The following is a 25,230-nucleotide window of genomic DNA, read 5'->3' as shown; positions in this document are numbered from 1 at the left end:
AACCCGTCGTATGGCATTGAGTAATAATTTTTTACCCCAATTTATCCAAGTAGAAATAGCCTTTTTCCAAGTAGCGTCGATTTCTCTCGAACCTCGTCCTGGATATCATAATGCTAACCACTTTCTCAACTTTTCTGAGTCTCATTGAATTTTACAAATTAATTATTTTTGTAAGATAATTGTAATACATATTAACTGGATAGGACAGTGTGAGTGTGAAAATGTAAGTTTGGAATAAATATATTTTCAAAGCTGATCAACTCACCCAGACATTGCTGCCATCTTATTGACAGAATCTTGAAACGCTTTCAAATATAGTTGACCAATCAGGAAAGGGTAGACAGAGCAGGGATGTCGAAGGCGTGTCTGGTATTGTGAACCATATGAGATAGTAAAATTACGCAGTACGATAACTGCTGAAATCAACTGGCAAGCTTAAAAATTGATGGATCCAATTGTTGATTTTTTTGTACACTGTATTTCAGTTTCATCGAGATTTATGGAAAAGTATTTTTACTGAGATATGAAAACCATACTTCATGCTCAATTTATTATCTAGCAACAATAAAAAAATGTTCTGTTCACTGTTTTTGTGACGTGTGATAAACACATATTTCAACAGTGTTATAAAAGTGTCCTAACTTGAGTAGCCATTCCATTCAATGTAAGTCTACATTGAATTGAACTCAACAGTCAGAACCGTATCTTATCTCGGTTATCCTGTTGGATGGGTGGACAGCTGACAGTTCTGAACATTTAGGCATCGTCCTGTGCCAAAAATACTCAACAATATTTCAGAGTAGCCTTGAACATCAAACAGCATCCATCAGGATATGTGAGGCGTACTTGTCTCCAATTACGAGAAAAAACGAAGACAAAGACGAAAATAATTTTAAGAAACAAAGATTGCAATTTAAGTCCACAAGGCTGTTATAGTTTGATTTCCAGTGTTTGTATTGAATATAATAGTTTTCACTACAAGTGATCGTTCACCTTGGCGGAAATTCAGCTTTAGGACTGGCATTGTTGTTTAATTTGGAACGGTGAGCTCGCTGCCTCACTCAGCATTGGATCTTGTGATGTGTGAATCCGGTGAATTGTGTCCTATTATTCATGTGTCTACTCCAACACTCCAGTTAGCACTCATTGGCTGTATGTAACCGATGCTGCTGCTACTTCCCTATTGGAATGAATACGAAGGCATTTGCTGTCAAAAGCTAGGCGGAAAAGCTTGAATTGGATTCCAGTCAATTAGCATTGAATAGCCTTTGCTTTGTTTGTGGATCTGCATTTTCTATTCCAATTAGATTTCTTCTCATCGAGTCTTCGTGAACTAGATGGAGTTTGAAACCCCTATTTTAAAAATAAAATACAATGAGCTCATTCGCTTATTGTTTTGTCAGTCAAGTTTCCATGGACTGTTTATGGATATTTTTCAAATTGTAGATACAATTTCTCGTTCTTGTGGAGTTGGAAGACGTATTTTGCTGAATATTGAATAATCAACATGAATTTAAATCGAATGGCTTAGTATTCAACTGTTTACTGTTATGTATTGACTATTATTTTAGATTTTTAATTGGTAGCTCCTGTATTTTTCAACTCTGCGGAATGAAAATCATATCTTACGGAACTGAAAGCAAGGAAACAGTCTTTTTTGAATCTCATCTACACAATCTGAACTTTTCAGCTATGTTATTCTTGTTTTATCTTGATATAGTCAGGGAGATGTTATGAAAATGTATTTTCTCATACATATTCATCAAATAGAGATGTAATTCTATTCTAAAGCAGATGAATGATTTGTTCAAGTTTATTTGTGCATCTTTCAAAGCGATAGTAAACTCGTATTTGAGCTATTTGGTTATTCTAATATGAAAAAGATTATAATTTAGGCTTTATCAGTCATAGTCACCTAAACTACAGATTTTCAATGTCTTCCAGTTAGATTTTAAAATCTTCCAGTTGGCTTCTTTAAATACACTTCCTGTGCAAAAAGTAACTGGACATTCACGACCAACGACATTTCTGGCAGATAATCATCCATCCGGTCCTGAAGACTAGAGGCGTCCAACCTATTCAAAACTGGATCTGTTTGGGGAAAATTCTATTCTATAGTTAAACTCTACCAAATTCCCTCGGAACATGCAAAATAGTGGAAGTGACGAGGGACAGAGATAGTATACTATTACGTTTCTGAAAGATATATTCGCTCGTGAAAACGAATAAGTGTGCTTGTAATCTAACGATTTTCAAATTGCTAATGACAGAAAGAGAGAACGCGAGAAGGATCGAGTGAAGAAGAAGTTGCATATACGTCGTTGTCTAGTTTTCTAACAAGGATCATTATTTGTAATATCAGTGATATGTACCCGAGGCATATTCTGTGAAAAAAAACTTTCTTCCATGAGGAAAGTTCTTCCGCAGATATACAATTACAGGCAGTTGCTGTTGTCTTACATCAATTTTTGAAACCGCAATTTGACCGCCATTTCAGTTCACAGGCATTCGACCATGTAGGCTCAACACATAATATACTATTCCATACGTACAAAAAGTTGCCATCCTGCTATCATGGGAAAAGTCAACGTACACTAGCTATTACTGACACGGAAAACCATAATTTGTTTTGCTGTTTCTTGTTTTCAATTATTGTATTCAACAAGATTGATAAAAAAAACTATTTTTATTAAGTGATAATGTTAGTCGTCAATAGACCTAAGACGATTGAATGAGTTATTTAAATCAGGAATCAAGAAATTCAAAATATATTCTCCAACAATAGCAAATTATTTTTTTTTTTTTGAATTCAAATGAAATAGTGAGGATTGGAATTACATAGATGGAATACGAGCAGACATAGAATTCCAATGAACTTTTAAAATCCAGCAGGTTGGAAATAAGGAATAATGTGCTCAAGTCAATTAAACAAAGAGTAGATTTTTCTTCATAATTTGAAATAATATTGGTCTTATTCACTTGGGAGAAAATGATAAAATTGAAATACGTTTCATAAACAGTATCTATCAGGTATCAGGTATTTCATATTATGCAGTATCTATCTATACATTTCATATTGTATAGTATATATTGGGTCAAGTTCCATCTTCTTATAAATTGGATGTTTTGAATTAGACAGGTAGTTGGTTCATGATCTGCAAAATACTGTACAACAAAAATTATTATTAATATTATTACCACAATAATCAATGCTAACATTTCATCTCTTTTGAAATTGAAGACTAGATGTAGAAGACTAGTGTACAAGTTCAATATGCAATGTATTATGGTGGGAATGTTCCAAAGACAAAAGTTAGTCGCATCTCTATAAGAAACTAATTTCCTAAATTCACGGCAATAACACGAGGACTTCATACATCAACTGTATAAAGTAATGATCGTTTCATTACTTGCTATTTTCTTCTCAGACATTGAGATTTCTTCTAAATGTCAATGAGAATAATTGTTATTCCTGGCAAGACCTTGAATTAAAGTTGTAGAAAGTGAATTGCCAATGAATTTATGGAATTAACCATTCATTCTGAAACAATATTACAACCTTTTCTGATCACGAAATATCATTACCAGGCATTTTCTTCCAATAGCAACGTATTATTGCATGAGGGGTTTGAAAATGGAATACCGTACTCATGTGTTTAAGTATTATCAAGATATATTAAGAGTTATCATAAATAATAAATAATGTCTGTTCTGACCATTCAACGATCCTGGTATGAGTTTTCTCAATGAGAGGTCAAATGGGAAAGTGTAAAACGTAATTCATGAAAATATTTATTGGAATAATATGATTTTTATAAAAATCTTGGTGTTTTTCTCGTACATTTCTACGCCAATATAATAGATTAATCTTGGTTCAGCAACTCTCATCACGAACATTACGAATATATTTATGTTACCGTACATGAATAATATATTAATATCATTCATCCATTCACATCCATTCATAACTCCGTTATTCCAAGGAAGTTAGAAGAAAATAGACTAATTATTTTTCAAAAAATCGACATTCAATTTCTTTCATTGAATTTGTTGAAAAGTGTGACTTTCTGCACTTCAAGCTTTACTTTTTTCTAAGTTTCACGTCTAAATTCCATTTCCTGTCAGTTACTATCGCTATGTCCTTGCAGAAAAAAATTAAGATGACAGCACAGACAACATTTTTGTCTTTGTCGTTCTTGAATTGAAGTTTTCACATTTTTTGAATTAGTGGTACGTTTTGAATCATGCTATTCTAAAGGGTATCAAGGAATAAAAAACTGGTAGTGTTGAGTTCGCTCAGACATCTTCTTCACGCTATGAAAAACTGGTTCGGTAATAAGTATAATTTCCATTTCAGACTTGACTGATAATTACAGTTCATAACGTACGTATGTCATTCACGTAGAACACGTAGGTTACGCTATTACGACGAAGGTTACGCTTTTATGTCTGAAATCTCAGTAATTCTACTTTTCTTGTCATTCCCGGAGATTCATCAACTTTCTTTCATGATTTAATTCATCCTATGACAATTAAATGTGGAGCAGTAATTGAGTTGGCAGTAGATGACCTGTGATTTCCAACTTCATGTTCACGGTCCTTAATTTTCATGTAATGCGTAATTATTATTGTTGTTAATTGAGTTTACTAAATTTTACGATCTTTCCATAATAAGTGAACTAGTGAGTTGACAGGTGATTGAAATGAACGAAATTATGCTTGAATTGGAGTTACGAAGCAATATACATTACCTTCATAACAATTGAATTGATTCAATATTAATCTGATTTCTTTCATGATTGTTTCTACATACATAACAATTTATGAGAAATAGCATTTGATGAAATTCTAATGAATAAATAACTATTCACAACATTCAAATTTGGATTTTTGCTTAATAATTATTCTTACATAATTAATCATTTCATTAAATAGCACTCTATACAAATTCATTGTTAGGATACAAAAAATATTAACCGAAGAAATCCCGTAAAGATCTCGTTAATAAAGCATTGATTGTGTATGATACGAACAAAAACTATGGAAGTTGAAATCTCAGAGTAATTAGATTCTAACACTTGCGATATCTCCTCAACATGTAAAGCTTTCAGTTATAAGCGTGTCTGAGATTTGTTACAAGGACTGTTTTCTTATACAGCATCCCATTCCAAAGGAAGTACCTTCTTGTAGTCACATCATACAAGGTGAATTGAAAAATCCGAAGGACTTGATAAAAATAGTCTTGGTTAAATATTGTCAAAATAGCCTTGATAATTAGTCAAAAAATTGATATGTATTAAGTGTAGACGTACAAAGTTACGCTTTGCTATTCACAGTTCAGTAGGCTCACACTATTTGATCTGTACTAATAAGTCCTTCTTCGAACATTTCAAATGTATATTTCTTATTATCAACTGTCATTCAGTTACAGGTAGCCTACTTTGCTACCTACATTACAGTACAATGAGGCAAAATATGTCTCTTGTTGATGTATGCAGTCCCTTGCAGATGTTAAAAAATAATGATTAAATTGGATAATTTTTATGAAAAATTAAATCCTATCTTCAAAATCGTTCAAAAAACGGCCTACACTACTTTACGGCGTGCGTAAAGTTCACATCTTTTACCAACTCATGCAATATGATTTTACATTTCAATTTTTTGTGAGTCTTCAAGTGCGATAACTGCGATGTCAATATTATGGATCACTTTGAATTTTGCCTTCCAGACATTAGGATTTTTTTCACAATGAACTGTATAATGACACAACCCCTCTTGGTATTTGAGTAATTCTCAATCTCTAAAAGTATTTCCAACTTAGAATGTTCAATTATTTTTCGAAGTTTAAAATAATTTTATGAAATATGTAACCTCCTGATCAATAATTGTACATAGTTTGTCGAATCATCTTATGGCAGTAAAAGCAAGAGTAAGCTTATCATGGAATGGTGAAAGCTTTAATCCAATGAATAGAATAAATTGTGATGACAGGTATGTTCGTTTTGGGAATTTCTTTAACAGTAGCCTATTAGGGATCGTCGGTCGGTGATCTTTATGAATTTGACGCTTATCCTGAATAAATACCAACTGAATGAAGTTATCAAAAGCTTTCTTTATCCGTTCAAGTGAGAATTCATCTCAATTACTTGTCATGTCTGCACGAGTGGAGATGATATTCATAACGAATAACTCAACTCGACTGAGAACACAATAGAGACAAGTTGAAAGCACTGTTGAACCTGGCCATTCGGAAGACTACTTTCACATGCTGTGCTTCTAATGAAGTAGGTTTACGTCCAACTATATTTATACACGCTGTACATTAATATATTCAAATGTTAACAGGTGTTGGAATCCCGTTATACAACTTACTCGTCCTCCCTTTCCTGAGTTGGAGTCCCAGTAGGCCACAAGGTCATGAACACACTGGACCCACATTTGAACCTTTATCCACTACTATTATGTCTATAAATCTGGCCATATTTCTCTATCCAAACTTATCTAAGGTTCCTTCTTGATTTTGTCGTAGATCAAGATTCAAAAGAAAAAACTGTGAAAGAACACTGGTCTATTCTCAACGATTTCTACACACAGGCTTTTTATGGAGTTTGTTTATATCACTTGTGACTTGTCACTTGTGAAAGCTATTGGGATTTCCCTACAGAAGCTTTCGAGAAGATTGAGAGACGACAAGGTGTTTAGTACTGAGACTCTTCACCCAATAAAGCCATGGAAAATCGACTCTTTATAACAAATTTAGACAGACTGTTTCTATATTATTTTCCAAGTTTTCAAGTTTCTTAGTTAGCCAAAATGAGAAACTTGAATAAACCTGGAATATTTCGAGAAAAAATTTATATTCTGAAGTGGGACGTGAATTGAGACCTGAGAACCTGAGATGTAGAGCCTTCACTCAATTTCTCTACGAATTTCATGTTGAGATAATATTACTGAAAAATGTGTTTCGAAATCTCCTAAAAATTCTATAGAAGAACTAAATTTCGAATGAGCTACACGCCTCCTCCGTAGTTAGCTCCAGAAATCAGAACACATGAGGATCTTGAAGAATCTAGTATTCGAATTGCAATTCATTTGAATGTAACATGTGAAGCTTAGAGGATTATCTTCATTTCACAGCCTCAAGAATACTGTTGTTTATCGATAACTCTACATAAAAATATATTTTAAATATATCAAGGCGAACGTTAAACACAAACTATGGTACTTTTGGTTTTGTTATTATGTGGACCCTTCATCTGTTCAGTGTTACTAAGCTATTAAGAATAATATATTATCGGACGGATTCATGTTATTGGTGAGACTGGTGAGAGAAAGAATGCAGGAAGATCGAAGCAGCCACCAAATGTGTGTGTGGCCGAATATCCCAGCAAAGATCAATGATCTGTCACCTTGAACCTGCAACAACAGAAACAGCCCACTTCACTGGGAACAGAGGAACAGGCTTTGTTGTCGATTACGCGTGCTTATTTATTGGACATTATTTGTGGCTGATTGGCCACAGTGACTGCGCTGCGTCGCTGCATGTCAGGCATCCGAAATCGAAAGTGCGGCTCGCGGCTGGCATTTTTTCGCGGTTACAACAGCGCAGTTCCCACGCCACTCCTGTCACCCGCATGCGGATGCACAACCGCGTGCCTAGATCAACATTCAACTTTTTCGTTCGTTTCCATAATATAGTGCTTAGCTAGCTTAGTAAAAAATCCTAATCTGTTGCCTCCAAATATTACACTGACTATGATTTACGCAAAACAGATTTCTTACTCATAGATGATGAGTTCACATTTTTTCACTTAGGTGAGCTTTAATGGAATACTACTGTATCATCATTGATTTTAGCAATAAATCTACAATTCATTGAACTTACTGAACGATTGTTACAACCAGTCAATGATGTAATGGAAACAGCATTGTTTCCCATGAACTCAACATTGAATTATTTTATTTCATAAGTGCGTTAACTTGATGGCTTGTCTCTAATAAAGCTTGCAACTCCTTCATTACTAATCTATTTGGGTTGAGTTGAGTAAAAATATATAAAGTATATTAGATATTAGGTTATATTGGATATCATATTATAAGTTCTCTTCGATATAAGTGAGCTGAAAGAAAAAGAAAAATTGTTTTTGACTATATTTCGAGTACAGTATTCAGGTAGTGAAACTTCTAAACTTGCACATTCGGTGCTTATTGTTTTGCGAACAAAGTAACAAATTCTATATTTTAATGGGAATAAATTTTGCTATATCAACACTAATGAATTTCTATTTAATTCAATACTAGTTTCAATTATTCTTGTTCTTTTACCTTGTCTTTAATCTTTGTAATCTTTATTCCAGCCAGGGGAATCACCTCGCCTCGGAATCAAACGACCCAATACACGCAACAGCGGACTTCCTCCAGAAGCGGTAAGTTACTATTTGTTTTTTATATTACTGTATTGAATTGAATAGTTGATGTGGAAAACCTTCACATTATAGTGAGAAAATAATAAAAATGATTAATTGAACAGAATATTAATAGATTTGGGAAAGAGGCCAGAAGAAATATTACCTACTTCCGTATTTATCTTATTCACTCACCTAATCAGTCTAAATTGTTCTTATATTATGATTATCATCACTGGTCTTTTCTCAACATAGAAGCCAAAAAGTTACTTCAATAATTCATATGAATTAAAACAGATTATTTTCACTTTTTGTTCAACGAGTCTTAACTGTGAACATATATCTTAATAGAAGTGATAACATGGAGGATTAGTGTGATTGGTTTGGAGCGAAAGTTTCCAGTTTTGTGTGACCCACATTGAATATGGGAGATGTTTCGAGATCTCACTAGTTGATCGTAATTGAATTCTAATCTGGTGAAACCACAAGTATTGAACTTCTGTAATGTTTACACATCAGTATTTATGGTCTTCTTGTTTTCTCGAACCAATTTTTGATTTGATGGATGAACTATATTTGGAAGCAGTTTGTTTACTCTGATGCATCCACTCCAGGTGCAGTTGATCCACTCCAAGCTCCAAGTGCATAATGAGGAGAGACTGGTTTAGACTAGGCTGTGATCCTGTGGAAAATAGATAGACCTTTTTGAAAGGACTCAGACTCGCTTGTTGAGATGCCCATTATTCATGAACTTTCACTTTTTTCTCTCAACGTACTTTGTCGTTGTATCTGTACGTAGCAATGACAATAAATTTGAATTATTGAATAGTGATAGTTCTCTAGAAAAGAAAAATTATTCCTTTCAGCCTCTGGAAGATGCTGGAGAACTACTCTTTCAAAGTCCAAAACATATAAACGCAATTTGAACAGTTGCACATCAAGTTTCTATTCAGAGTTGGTGACAATTATGGAAACCCAAACTCAATTATTCGATATCTCATTTCGTTCCAAACATTTTCACAGTTCACTTTCATTTTCTCATTTTCACAATTGAAATGAATTACATTATTTACATTACGGTACTGAAAACTCACTGTAGAAGTAATTTACATTTTTCACAGTCTTTACTCTTAGGCTAAAGACACCCAAACTTTTGGATTAGAATACTAAATACACTTTTCGGTTAAGTCATTTTTGGTCCAAGACACTTTTGCGTAAAGACACTCTTGTGTTAAAAGTCACTAACAGATTAGAATATTTCATTCAATATGACCACAGATGACGCAGCTCATAGGTTATTTGATGGTATTTTACAGTCAATTTAAAGAGCTCCACTTCTGTTCTCAATTACTATTTTTCCGACTAGCATCATTTGAATCAACTTTCTTTCTTGAAATTTACAAGCTGCAGAACATGCTTTTAGTTGAGCTGCCAAACTTTCAATAAATAATTAATTTACTTAGAGGTATTTTCCTTACAAGCATTATACTTGACTCTGAATAATTTGGCGTCTGCGTCCACCGTTACTACTTTGCCCAGTCTCACAACTTGCCGACTGTATGAGTGAAGGAGTGATGGACCTGTTTGAAGTTCGATCGTCGTAACAAGCCATATTTAGAAGCGAAATCTGTTGCAGAGATACACCTTGTGCATAACTGCAAGCGCACCCAAGTGGGTCACTATCCAAACAACCTGTCCCCGTTCCCCGATCGCAAGAAAGTATCCAATTGTTGTAAAAGGAAGTGCTTGGGTCACTACTTCAAGCCAGCAATTTTGTCCAAGTGCAATGAAGTCGTCCGATCAGGAGTGGAAAGTTCAATTGCTGAGGTATAAATATGATTCTCAGTTCTCATAAATGGCTAATACACTTTGATTCTGTGGCTTTTATTGGAGGCTTAATCACCTTTGTCCACTGGAAAAAGTTAGTCTCACACACCTATGTATAGTTTAGACGGGCTTCTTGAGTTGACACCAATTCTCTGGTACAATAACTCATTCTCTGGTAGTTCACCTGCGTTCATCTTCTTTGAGTTTGGCTTTGGTTGTATAATTGGAGCGAAATTATACCACCATTATTGTGCTAAGTTCATTTGTGAAAACTTGGAGTTTTTAAATTTCAGCAGAATCTATCATGTTCAGTACCTTAGAAAAATGTCAATCACGATCATTCAATTCAGTTCGTTTCATTGAAGTTAGATGGTGATTTGATTTTCAGAAACAGACACTACCTCCTTACCCAAGTCTCCATAACTAATAAATGGGTTGATTTCTCTGGAAAACTACAACGAATTAAAAAAGGAATGTTTGTTGAATTCCTATTTTCTATCATTACAAATCATAAAATATCTCCATAATTTCTACTCTGATTTATAAATTCATCAAAACAATTGGGTTGAATTTTCATCTTGAAGACGAACTCTTGGTAATTATGAGAACATTAGGTTTTAAGGAATGCAATGTAATGTACAAGTACGTTGTCAATGTAATATCAATCATTCTTTTTCTTTGAGACTTTCTTTATGGATTGGCGAGAGTAGAATGTAATGTATCGAAAGAATAATCCTGAAAGTAAAAAGATCAGTACAGTATGTTTTTCTGTATATTCCTAAAGAAGAATGGCTAGTAATGGTTCACATTGCTTCACATATAACCTGGAGAGGGTAAGAGGACAAGAAGTGTTTTCCTATATGCTACTGTTTGACTCCAAGATACTCACTCACAGTAAGCAAATAAATAGGACTAGTAATTGAGTACATGACATACAGAGCAAGTAGTCTTTTGAATTATAAATGAGTACGTGACACTGGAGTAGCAAGTGAGTGAAAGTTGAAGATTATGAAAAGTGAATGTATTTTTTCATTGAACTCTATGGTAGAGGACTGAGAGAAGTGTGAGAGTGAGGAGACTGTCTTGAATTCTATACATCAATCAGTTATTGGTATCTTGGTAAAGGGTAAGGATTAATAATACCTCCACCAAAATTAATATTACCTCCACAAAATACTATTTTATGTATGAATGGTGAAAGTTTGATAACTCACACAATATCCATAATTTCATAATAGCTCACAAAATGTAATGAATAACTGTTGATAGACTACTCCTTGATAGAAATTCAGTTGAAATATGACCCAGAGATAAATTTTCAAAATTTGAGTTTTTTGTGTGCCTGTTGATTTTTTGCATTGATTGAAATCAGTTTTGTTGTTTTTTCTTTCAGAATCATTAGTTTGCCCAATTATGTTCCAATATCAGTCCTAGATTAATTTCTGTATTTCTTCATTAAATGTAATACTCACGTTGAATTTTATTCAATCTGACATGAACTTGACTAATCTGACCAGTGAGAAAGATTCAGAGCGTCACAAGTAGCATAACAATAAAAGTATATTCCTCCTCTTTTGCTGTTGAATATCGTGATCAACTGTTATCATCAGCTCTCAAATGTTCAATGTGAAGTTCAAGGCATTGTTGGAGTTTCTATTTCAGTTCTTCGAAACTATCAATCCATTCTGCTGAAACCACAATCTGCAGATGACTGTGTCCCGGAGAAAGAAACTGTGAGAAACAATGCTATAAGTTGGGCTGTTAACTGTAAGGGTTGTAGACACGCGAGGGCATTTCGGGGGTTTTCGATCCGTTCCTATTCGTACCGGTTACACCACGACTCGTCGAAATCTTTCCTAGCACGAATTCCATATTTTTCTGCTTATGTATATTCCCAAATGCATATAAATTTGGAATGCGAATTGTTAGAAATTTACCCTACTTGTTGGTAGGAGTTGTGGGTAATCTAAATCTTTGAAACTCCAAAAATAGAAAACATTCCAGTTCTTAGAACAATGTCAGAAGCTATTCTCTATACTTATTAGAGAAATATGTTGATAAAATCGAAGTTCAGGAGAGGAATAGTTTTTGGTCAAGTCAGTTTATTTTCTCCCAATTTTTGTCTTCATTTGTACAATAATGGATGTAATAGTATAAAAAATATTTTGCTTCCAAAATGGTTTGTTTACCCTTATTTGGTCAATTCAATGAACTAAATTGAGGTTGAGGAGAACTTTTTATTTCTCTGAAATATTGTAATGTTTTTTGATCTAAAAAATGAATATGAATATATGATTTTGATAGTGTTAGGAAGATAGAAGAATCAAATGCCAAAATCAATATATTGTCCAAATCATTGGACAAGTCAATGAACTGAATTCAGGTAGAGGGAAACTTTTCATTTCTTTTGAATATTGTAATGTTCTTTAAACTAATGAATAAATATGAATGAATATACTATTTTGATAGTGTTAGCAAAATAGAAGAATTAATATTGTCTACTGATTAGTGGTTCTATGTAAGCAGTATTTGTTGAATAGTTTCTGCTAGCTCCACATATAGCTGATGTGACTTGATTGGATTGTGAATTGGTATCTTTCATATTTGAGTTCATTTTAAATTTCGACCTCCATCATTTTAGCTTCGATCATGAAGGAAGACAAATATTAAATTGATAATCATAATGCTTCTGAGAAAAGACTGAGCATTGAATAGTTTTTAGAGTATTCGAATTGCATTCAATACAATTAAATTGCAATGCTTTCCCATTACTTTTAACGAACATCTCTGTGTTTGAGCGTTGTGTTGCTAAATAGAAGCGATATTACACTCATGTTAGGTAATTCCAGAGAGAGGCGTCATAACTCTGGCTTGAGGTCAAAACTCTCCACTAACGCAAACTTGGCGAATGAGAAGATTCTGCGTTATAACAAATTCAAAGTTATAAAATGAAGGAGTAGCGAATCAAGATGATCGGAATCACCAAATTTTCGTATTGATTCCATGAACCGAGTACTATAGTTACATCCAACCTCTCATCTGAACATTGTAATAAGCTGCTGAATGGCTACCAGAATCTGATAATCAAAATTTATATGATTATCATAATTATTATTATAACTGATGAGTTGTTTGCATGCTGTAGAAATTATTGAAAAAAACTCATCACAGAGAATGTGATGACCCATCATCAAGTATTGCATAAACTGTGAGGCAAGCGAGCTTTGGAGGATGCTTTTTTATTCTACTTTCATCTTCCATTCTGCAGTCTGAATAGATTGACCCCAATCTCGCTGAATGACAGGATAATGACTTGTGCAATATGAAGAATCTGCAGCATTCCTTATTCCAGTCTTATGGAAAATGATACTTTGCAGAGTTCAATAGAACTTTCTTATTTAATACATCTTACTCCGTATCCAATACGACAGTATGTAAGATATATTTTGGATTATAACCGAATTTATTCCATCAAATCTAAAACTTAACATCCAACTCAAGGGTGGGCCTTTTTAGGACTTACTTAAAACAGTGACTTTCCATAAAACTTGTGGATGGTAAAATTTAAACAGATTTCATTTCAAGTGAGAAGGTTTCCGGATTATTTTCGAGAATCATGAAGATGTAATGATAACAATAATTATTAACTTTGATAGTACTAGAAAATAAAGGCTTGCTCACACACTTCTATGAACGAGTATTGCCAAAGCCACCACTTGTTGGATACTCTGCCCAGCGAGCTGGCAACTCTGTAATAACTAGGACAATAGGTTCAGCTGGCAGCTGAAGTTTGCATTTTTATTAGTTTACTTGTCTCACCGCTTTCAACTTGGACACAGTTAAGCAAAATTGCCATTCTCCTCAGGCCATATAGCATCGAATATGCGATAGGTCTACCAACAAATTGATTCGAATCAATGTAGCTTATTGTCATTGGAAACGGTAAATTCTCATAATTCATACTATGAAGTTTATTCAGAATTCCTTCCATAAATTGTGTTCACCATCCTCTTTAGGAACTAATCAAATCAATTTGGAAAATATAAGGTGTACTTCAATCAGGTTGTTGCCCTTCCATTCTAAACGTCAAAGTTTATCAGAACAAGGCTACATCAGCTATTATGATTATTTTTTAAAAGAGCATCCAGCGGTTTCAGTATTCTACTCACCCAGGAGAGAAGATGTTAGGCATTCTGTGCAGCAATGACCCTCTGACCTCAGAAAATTGGATCCATCTAACAAGCTTTTGCGGTATTTGTATTAACAGTAAATAGGCTGCGATGCAATTTGTAACTGAACCACAAAACTCTTTATAAGTCTACAGGTATTTCTATCTCTAGAATTCTCTTGTTTTTTCCGAATTTCAATAACAAAAGCTATCATCAACATTCAAAACAATCTTGACCGATCCTTCGTCAGAAAATGTTTTTATCTCGAATAACATGATCTGAAGGATTAATTTGCATCAAAGTGGGAGTTTTCTTCATTGTAAAATTTCGTAGTGGGATAAACATGACCTTTTTCTGGAGAAATCAAGCGGTTACCACATGATTCTGAGGAAATGAAACAATCCTATCACATCCTGTCATTCACACTAGCCTACTTATTTCAGCTTATTTTGTCTTGAAAGAACGCGGATATGTGAGAAAGAAAATTTGCGTTGAGGTCTCTTTTGAAATATCACCTGTGTATTTCATACTTTTCCATATTGTTCTATTGTTTCTTCCTACATTAATAGCTCATTGATGATTCGGCTCCCATAAAAGAGCTGCTGTACATGAACACTCAACAATGCTATTATCTGGTAGCAGCAATTCAAATATCTTTATTAGTTTCAGTTGGCCACGATTGTTTGATGCTTCTCATGATCTTCTGACCTAAATTTTCATTTTTCTCTTCAAAATACATCTGAAAATGTGTGAGATATGAATTATTATCTATTTTTGTGTATTTCACATTCTATAGAAATTTCTCAGGTCTGTACCAGTTCAACTTGGTCTGTCAATATTACTTCTACCAGTGAGCTGAAAGTAAATAACCGTGAAATGTAAGGTATTTTTCCTTTATATTTTCTTCGTAAACATTTGACAAGATATTCAGTCATGTCATGCATAATTAACTAACAGACTTATCTAGATCGCGTGTTGCATTTTGATGCTCTACCAGAATTAGTCATGTTGCCCCAGTCTCCACGAATCTTAAATTCGGACACGAATCTTGAATATCAATACAGATAATTTGTTCAGATAACATTTTTCCGTCAAAAAAGTATGAGATATTCAATGTAATGATACTGTCAACTCAACTCCATCAAAGCATCAAATATCGAATCAAGTTCTATTCAAGATTTGGCTGTCGAGTTGAATACAGTTTGAACGTGAGTTTTGGTTTTAATATTAGAAAAATTACAATGTTCAACCATAAACTTTAGAGGCTGTCTGATGTAAGGTCACAGCACCTCTAACTTCTATCAATGAGTTAGATAGAATACGATACTTATCATTAATTCTTGGAAAATGTCCTGATTTATTTTCTTATTTGCTGATTGAATATCTAAAAACAATAGAATGTCGTATTTGGCCACCTTTAATCTATTATAATCTAATAATCAATTTTTTTCAGACAATAATAATTTTCCAAAGTCTGTCCCAAAATCTTAAGTTGGGGAATTAGGCGTAAAAATAAAAAACGTTTCACGCTTTTGCAGTCACATGAAAACTAACTCAAACACTATACGTGAATAAGAGTTTCTAGGTATATGGAATTATCTAATAAGGTATTCTTGAAAAACAATCAAGCAATCTATACTCTGATTGTTGATGAATGGTTCTCTTCATGACACTTCGATAGATAACAATTTAAGGAGGCACTGAACTCCAGTGGTTCAGAATGGAAAAAGACAGGAATCAATTGGTTTTCTCCTGGCGGGGAGACAACATAATGAGAGTTTACTTGAGACCAGTCCAATTTGAGCAGGTAAAGAGCTCATGCTTTACTGGTCCAGAACATTAACCTATTATCACAGCAGCCAGTAAGTAAAGTAAAGAGGCTTCTGGCGCGTCTGCTGGTGAAGTGGTCTCTGGTCCGTGGAGCGTGGTCTGTCTGACCTTGACAGTCAACTCAGTTTTCGGGTGACAGCTCACAGATGCAGCTCACACCAACACTGTAAACAGAAGATCGTTACGCTCCTTGCAATTGTTCATTATCCACGCTCAGTATGCTACACCTGTCCCACTTTTTAATCTAATTGTTAGTACATTATCTTCTTGCAAAGTCGTGCGGAATATTCTTCTTGAATTCAAAAAAGAAAGCATGAATTTGTGATAAATCGGAGGGAACTCCTCAGAATAAACTTCAGTATCAAATCTTGTAAGAAAGTATAGTTTTTGAGTGCAAAGATCTGAAATGTGGGTTTGAATTGAATCTAATACCTATCATGAATGATGAATAGGCCTTATGAATTTTGTTAACAAGGAATTAAACGGAATTAACACGGTTGAATTGATTGATTCTTATCCATTTTTATCTAGAACAATTATTAGGAATGTATTTGATTAGATGAATGTATTGCAGACGTCATCCTATATGCAACAGAGTAGATACCTACAATTAGTTCTGAAATTAAAATTAGAGTAGCATAAAGACAGTTACAGTCTATTCAACCACACTATCCAGTGGTATGAATATTATTCAGTCACCAGATAAATAATGGGTTCCACAGATCATTCGTTTAAATGAGATACTACAAGAAGCTAGGGATAGTAATCGACAATGAAATGAAATGAGAATATTCTTTATTAGGCATAGTTAGCACGTGTTGGTCATCTGTACCACTCAACCTGAAATCTTTTAGTATCTGTAATATAAGAGGTAAACGATCAGAAACATATTGCACGGTACTCATAACTGTTCCTCTGGTTTATGAATGAAGTTTATGACCTCCATTTCAGTGTTATGAAGCTTTTCCCATCTTTATAGAGAAAACAACTTAATCAACAATAGTAATTTAAATTGTTGGCCTTGATCTGCTAAGCAATTTACAGGCAAGGACTCTTGTTGAGAATGTGTCCAGAGATATAATCTTAATAAGGCAGTCTAATTTGAATCTCATTCATGTCACTCTGTGAGTAGGCTATCAAAAGTAACGCAAGATTGAATCTAGCATGAGTTACGACAACTTCATAATAGTCTGCATTCAATTTACTATGGAATAGACAATAGCGAGAAGGTGGATAATTGAAGTGAAATGAAATTGAGGCCAAATTACTTGAGGCCAAATATTCAATAAAAATTGAACAAGTAGGTTTTCTAAGGAACTCATATCTGAATTAGGTTCCTGTGCAAAATTAAACATGTAAGCAATCGTGACAGCTATCATTCAAAAAATTAATGGACAATTTAGAATAGTAGTTAAGGTTTCTTGTGAACATTATCTGGTTTCGTTCAGTGTGATAAAACAAGGTCAACAGTTCACAGAAACCTGTGACCAAACAGACACACAAAAATAGTTTCTATCTATGTGGAATTGTCACAGACACACAAAAATAGTTTCTACCGATGTGGAATTGTCGCTTAATGAGAAAAAATAACGACTGACAACCCAGTTCTGCCCCGGATTGACATCAAATTCCATTCAACCCCTCGAGCCACAGCACAGCCTCTTTATCTGCCAAGTGCAATCCGGGTAACCCTCCAGGAAACTGATACATTGGACATTATGAAACTATATGGTCCATGGTTTGAGTCTCCCCACATTTTCAATTGGGAGACTAAAAATCCCCAAATATGCATGCTTTTGAAGCATCTCCCTTGGCCAGTTCTGAATCTGTCGAGGTAAACCCACTGCTGCGCAGATCCTGCTTCACAGGGGTAAAGCCAGATTGGCTTCCTGGATTTCAGGCGCACTGCATCTGGAGAATCTGGATGTTGGTTCTCGTGTATTGAAAGGTTGGCATTTCATCTATATTCCTCATTTTCCATTTAGCAATCTCTTCTCAGTTGTGAGGGTGATATGTGACTGAGAACTGTCATACATCACCCCCACATCGTTTGGATTACTGTCACACAATTTAAATTCATATCTTGAAACTATATTTCATTTCAATCATGTATACTCATATTCGTCTAATATATAAAAACAGATATGGAAATGTCACCTTTTAAGAATTTTTTCATGAGAAAGTCGATTTGAATAACTAATTTAACATATCCTTTCTCAATCAATTCTACCCATTATAACTCAGAATCAATATATTATTTATTTCGAAAGGGGATTAAAAATTTAAAATGTCAAGCTGTTAAAAACAACTTATTGTACGTGAATTTCACTGTTATAGACTGAATCACAAACAATATAAAATTTGAAATTTCTCCAGAGATCAAGGCAATTTCTTTCTTCAATCTAATATTCTTTTGTTTGAATATTTTAAAGTATGGGAAATCAAAAACTCTCTTCCTCATGGTCTCGACCACTTGGATACTGGGATTAAGTTTAGAACCCAATGAATTAATTTAAAGGTCGGCCATTAAAAATGTGAAGTTTTGCACGGAAATTTTTCTCGTAGTTGAAACTCAAACTAGTTGGTTAAATTAGGTGGTTGAGTGCACAGAAACATCTTGTACATGAATAGGTTGAGAGTTATAGTTAAACAGAGGACTCATATTGTGTAATGTGTTGTGTTGGTGAAGAAAAGGTTAGACATGACGAGGGTGTTGGTATTATGGTGTCAACATTGCCCGCCCTTCTTGTACTTGAACGCACTTTATAAACCTGTTAATGTTGATAATTTATGTTCGGTGAGCACTCTATTATTTACTTCACAATGGCGACGTTACTCATGTAAAACAGCGGATAATATATTACTGCTAGTCGAATACGGGAACGTGCCTTTTTCAAGGAAGGAACATGAATAAATATTCAAAACTGCGCCTTTTTTCGGACCGGTGCCGTAATAAGAAGAAGAAAGTGGAGAAGAGGCGTAGGCCTAGCGAGACCACACCCTGTTTAAAAAAATAAAATTGAAGCAGGAATAGTGTACGTTGAACCAGGATGTGGAGTTGTTTGCTCAATACTGTACCTCGTCCTCTACATCCACAACATACAACTGCAACTTTGCTGTGTAGGCCTATGTCGAGTCTGAAACAAGCCGGTCACCCGTGAAACGAGACCCCGCTCCGCTCGCCCATCACGGATCCCACGTACGCGGCGCTCGTGCGGAAGTATCACCTGTTGACCGGATGCGGAGGGTACAAGTTACAAGTTGTGTCGGTCACTTATCTCATACACTTGATCGATGTAGACTTGTCGTCTGTGATTTTCACTTGATTTATCCACATGGAAATCTGTTATCAAAGTGGACAAGTGTACAATATAGAATTTTCTTCTTCTGAAGCCTGTCTGTCAATGATGTTGACAATCATTCTGACATTGATGATCTTATTGACAGCTGCTCTGAAGAGATCGAAGGAGGACATTCTAAACCAGGTTCTCAAATTAATAGAATATCCAATCTATATGGCTATTCTCTGATATAATGTACTGAAATTAATGAAACTTCATCTTTTGTCTTGTACCATTTTGGGAAGGTTTTCTATGCCAAGTTCAATTTACTCTATCATATTGTTGATTCAGAATGCTTGTTTTTTGGACATGGCCACAAAGTAACAAAGCACTTTAATATTCTTATTTATTGAGTGAAAAAAGTACGGTACTTCTTCATTCCGTGACATGGCGCTTCTTTGGGGCAAAGCTTGGTAAACCCACTGGAATATCCAATTTCTCTGTAATACATATATGGGTATTATCACATTTCCCATTTCGTTCTTCGATTTTGATGCTGGGTAGGGTAACATTACTTCATTGTGTACACTGCGAGAATTATCCTAGAAATGAATAGATCTATAAATATTATTCAGTTATGTTTTCATGATGATAAAGAATTCAAAGGGGTCACTTGGCAATAGCCAATAGCTATTGAAAAGGCAATAGCTATTGGTTCTGTAGAGATAGAACTGGAATGACACATTTTTTGGTTCTCTGGTTGGCTCTTAAAAGTTTCTCATTGCTCAAAATTTAATCACAGTATGAATGTAATAAATTACAACGTAAACTTTGATCGATTTGTTTCAATTATTCCACTTTTTACTGGTAAGTAATCACTCTCGGACAAGCTACTCAAGAGGGGTGAGTCTTGATACAATTATTTCTGTACTGCATTACCATAAAAATTCTGTGAAGAAATTTAAGCAATCACTATATAATTATTCTCTATTTCACTCCAAGAATGCGATAGTTGCAACAAAAATTTGAGCTACAAGGTATTGTGAAATGACAATTTTATTATTCTAGTGTTTTATCCTGTACTCTGCTACTTTCATATTTGTTTCTGTCTCTTCGATAACCTTATTAACCAATCCAAGTTTTGAATTGATAATAGTCAATGTTTTATTCCGATTTGTAATTTTCAAGATGATTGATTTGGATGATTGTAAATTTTGTCTGAATATTTCTACTATCCATTGCACAAAATTAAGAAAAAGAAGAAATTTGGCCTATATCCTTTTTCGTCTTGCACATCGAATGCTGTTTGTTTGCATTATCCAATGAATGAAAAATGAATGATGTACTTAGAGCAAGTGGTAATACGTAGTTAGTAATAAGGTGCTAACGTTGTAGAATACTGGAGTTGACACCTATTCACAGATTACATTTCAACTAATGTATGTGCACTCACTTGCTCCAAGTAAAGTAGAAAGAACATGGTAGTATGTAGTGGACGGATAAAAGAATCAAAATTTTTATGCTCCTACTTTACTCGAATTGTACCTTTACTTGAATTACCTGGAAGGTGAAACTAGATTCTTTATGAGCAATATGCCAGCGCCAGGAGGATTTGGCAAGTATGTGAGAGTAGGAGAAACCTAGCCGAATGGCCTTAGGAAAGTTTGAAATTTCTACTAACAGTTGTAAGTTGAATTTAACAAGTAGCGTATTTCTCTCACGCTGTCGGTAGAACATTGGATATGAACGGAATTCAAACAATGGATTGGACTTCCCACGTATAGAGAGAACAAGTGGGTGATATATTAACGACTAACGAGAGTATGGTGTGAAATGTTGGACAATTTTCAACTCACTACAGAAAAAGAGATCTTGTAAAGAGCATATTGTCATTGGTAATTGAGCCGCCTTGTTTCTGTTCAAGAGAACTTTTACTGAGGGGAAGTGAAGTGGTAAGTCTCCAGGACTATCGCGATTCCTCAGTCGTCCCAGTTTCACTTGTACACCAAGTTCCAAGATATGAAAGGAAGGTGAAAGGAAGAAAGAACGTGTCGGTGAAAGTACAAGGATTGTTTCTCACTTCATTTTCCGACTACCGCCAAAGGATTAACTAATTTTATTCACTTCAGGGGTGTTTTTGTTGTTGAAAAAGAGCTCGGTTGAGAAAGTTATAAACATCAAGCTTTTGTTTTACGTATGAGGTTTGCTGGGTATGAACTGCTATCATCATGAAAACAATGCATGGAGCCTCTTCCGAAGCTGCATTCACATTCTATCGAAACTGCACTCGAGTTTTTGTACTGAATTTGAAATTGAGTACGAAATCAAACACAATATTCATCTCAATAAGCCCTCATGAGAAATTATTAATTTGAATGAAATTGAAACGATTTCGATCGATGCATAACTAAAGCTGATGCAGTTCTCGCGTTGACTATCATAATCCTCTGAAATATCCTCAATATTTTTACTTCAACACTTTTACTGTAATAATATTATCAGTGATGTATGATATGGATTTTATTGTTTTAGAAAGCACCTCAGTTTTGAAACTCATGGTCTCCGTAACAAACATTTAAATCCATGGCAATGCTTGCTTTTCTGGATATAATGACCAAACAGTCCTCCACAAAACATTTATGAGCATCAACATATATATGTATAAGCTCTATGTACAAGAAGTTATATCTACATAGATGATTGTTGGTTCTCTGCCGAGTAAAAATGCAACCGCAAGGCTCTGTTGTGAGTGCGGGTTAGGTGCTATTGATAGGTGTTATTTGGAGCAATTTGTGTTTGTGCCTAAAATACATTATTTTGAACATGCGTTGGCGACGTGATTGACTCTTCCCGCGCTGCAATGTTGAGTGATTTTCTGTTATGTAACGCGACCAATGACCATTGCTCTTTCCCCAATTGTACTGTACCACTTTCTAGAATTGTGAAGGGAAGGTTTTTGAGGCCCAACCTATCACGCATTGTTCTACAATACAGATTACAAACAGAAACGTGGAATAGCCCTAACAACGAGTTGGGGCATACTGTTCAGAAGTTTCCTCTGTGAACGAACCGATTTCAGTATCTGCAAATCAAATGGGATGATCTTCAAATACTATGACATTCCCTTTGATTGGCCAATCCTCTTTTCTCTTTCTCATAGTCTACATTGAAGCATTGAATAAACTTTCAAAAATTATTATTGTAATAGGCTAATCGATTACCTCTCGTAAAATTCCAGTATGTTTGCTAATCCTTGACAAGAATCGATGTGCATGAAGTTCAGAGTATGGCGTGAGGTTTAATTATGTTAATTGTTTTGTATAATCTTTCTTATCCTTCTTGTACGTAAGCAACCTGCAGCATTGATGAGTGAAGTGTACTTATGAAATAAATCAAAGTTGTGTGGGACCAGGGAGAATAGAATGAATCGATCAACTTGAATTCTTCTCGAACTCTAGTTCGAGCATAGCTGTCGAAATAAAATGAATAGTGAAAAATCTTGATATTTTTTTCTAATTCACATTTGATGAATGAATATAGATTCTGGCGGTAGAAAGTTTCAACTTGAACTCATTGTTTTTCATTTCTCATTCAAAGTAATAACTGTCAAATTCCCTTTCGTACTCTCTATAAGTACAGATGAGACCAAAGAAAGTTCGTTAGCCTCTGATAATCCAATGATAGAGAAGGGAGAGTGTTTGAATGAGTAGCCGCCTCTGGCTGATAGAAGAAAACAAAATTTTGACTTGTTGACTCAGCACTATGCCGGCACCTGATTCATTGTTTCATCTACAAACTTGCCAATCATCAGCGTGAAAGTATATGATGCATTGCCTTATGATGAGACATTGTAGCCTACACGGAACAAAAGAAACACCCTAGGCTACATCTTGATCATATTTTACCGCTGGAGATTTGTTCTTGAAGTAGCAATCTGAAGAGCTTGCAAATAAAATTGGAAATCATTCTACTAAAAGTGTTGGGATGAAGAGAAAATTGAATTATTTCATCAGATTATTATTTATTCATTGTTGGTGTTTTATTTCGGTGTATAGCAATCAATTTCAGGTAACGATTACGATTATGTACAATCATAGAGAATAGATAGAGAAAGAAAGTTGTCTCTGGTACAATTCAATGACAAATACATCTTGAATCGCTATTATGAATCTGTCTCATCAATCAATAATTAAATTATAAACTTATACGAGTATATATTATGAGACCATGACCTCATCTTACTGGCATTGGTTTCTCTGCTAAATTGAGTTTCTCCTCTTAAATTCACATTATATTTTACTAGTAGTTCTGTGAACAGTAGACCTCACGAAGTATTCTCATCCACAAGTACCTGATTGAAACTATAGACCTTATACAAATGCAGTAATAGACTGGCTTTTCCACACATCTGTGTAATCACTTGTCAGCTGATTTATGATGAATAATTCTATAGTCTGATTTTTAATCTAATATTGGCGTATGAAGGAGGCTCCTTTTTTCTTTTATATTATCCTTGAAATGCAAAATTTCAAAAAACCTTGTATATACGTCGACGCGCAATTTAAAAAGGAACATACCTGTCAAATTTCATGAAAATCTATTACCGCGTTTCGCCGTAAATGCGCAACATTTAAACATTTAAACATTTAAACATTGCAACAGCAATATTAATTTGTTCATCAATGATGAATTAAAATATTGACTTCAAAGAGCCAAATCTTAATACTACAAATAGTATACAAGGTTAAGTCATCTCATCCATGATACTGGATTGTAATTTGGTTTCAGATCTAGGGGACTGTAAAACAAACGCACAACTACTTCTGTCTAGTCAAATTTATTACTCAGCCACGAATAGAGCATCGAGTTCAGATCAGAACGGATAAGGAGGCAAGATGCAAACTGAAGAGCCAATGGATTCGGATACGCGCTCAAAAGCACGTCGGCGAAACAATCTACTGTTCTATCAACGAACACCTGTTACTTCAATGACTTTAGGTTTTCTTCCTTTCTTCCTCTTCCTATTCACGTTATTTTTCTTCTCCTGATTTCAGATATGCTTAGGTTTGAGAAGAGGATTATCTCTGTACGTCTCGATACCATTGATTAGGGTAAGTGAGGTATGGCGGAAATGAGAAAAAAGCTGTGCAGAACGATACTAGTAGTTAAAGATAGAAGAAGCAAACGATCCTGTTTGCTTTCAATATTGCTTCGCTCCCTGCTTCACTCCCCGCTTCACTCACCTTCTGCTGGTGGTTGATATGGGTGGCGAAGGAGAACTAGAGGTGGAGGCGGAGAAAGCGAAGGATCAGCAGGAGGTTAATGGAAGTGAAGTGGCATGTTTGGTAACCACAGCATCCGATATCGATTTGCGGGAGACGAAGAAGGTTCATTTTGATGAAGGGAATAATGAAAAATTGAACAAGAGAAAGGTATTAGTAGAGTATATTGGGAAGAGAGTCAAAGACTATTACTGTACTAGACTTCCAAGTGAGAAGAAAGGTGAGAGTTTGAGAGGGAGAAAATGAAGAACAACAGGCAAAAAGGAAAAGAAAAGGAAGGAGGAGAAAAATGAGAACGAGAACAATGGTAGTAGAGATTTGAAAAGAATAAAAGCAGAAATGAAACGAGAACAAAGAGAAACAACGTAGGGTATGTTAGAAGATAGTTTTAGGGAGAGAAAGCTCAGAAAAATTTAAATGATACTAAACAGAAAAG

At 34.7% G+C, this 25,230-nt stretch overlaps 1 protein-coding gene across 2 annotated transcripts in view; it reads left to right on the top strand.

Annotated features, from left to right (window-relative positions):
* Positions 1–25,230, top strand: part of LOC111051960 (myosin-9) — a 135,815-nt gene that overhangs the window by 59,336 nt on the left and 51,249 nt on the right. For both annotated transcript variants that reach the window (XM_039427237.1, XM_039427238.1), the window contains one exon: positions 8,358–8,426. In XM_039427237.1, the coding sequence (XP_039283171.1) occupies positions 8,358–8,426 (69 nt within the window). The remainder of the gene's footprint in view (positions 1–8,357; positions 8,427–25,230) is intronic.

Source organism: Nilaparvata lugens, chromosome 4, assembly GCF_014356525.2.
Source record: "Nilaparvata lugens isolate BPH chromosome 4, ASM1435652v1, whole genome shotgun sequence".
NCBI lineage: Eukaryota > Metazoa > Arthropoda > Insecta > Hemiptera > Delphacidae > Nilaparvata > Nilaparvata lugens.
This window is presented reverse-complemented; position numbering and strand designations above follow the sequence as displayed.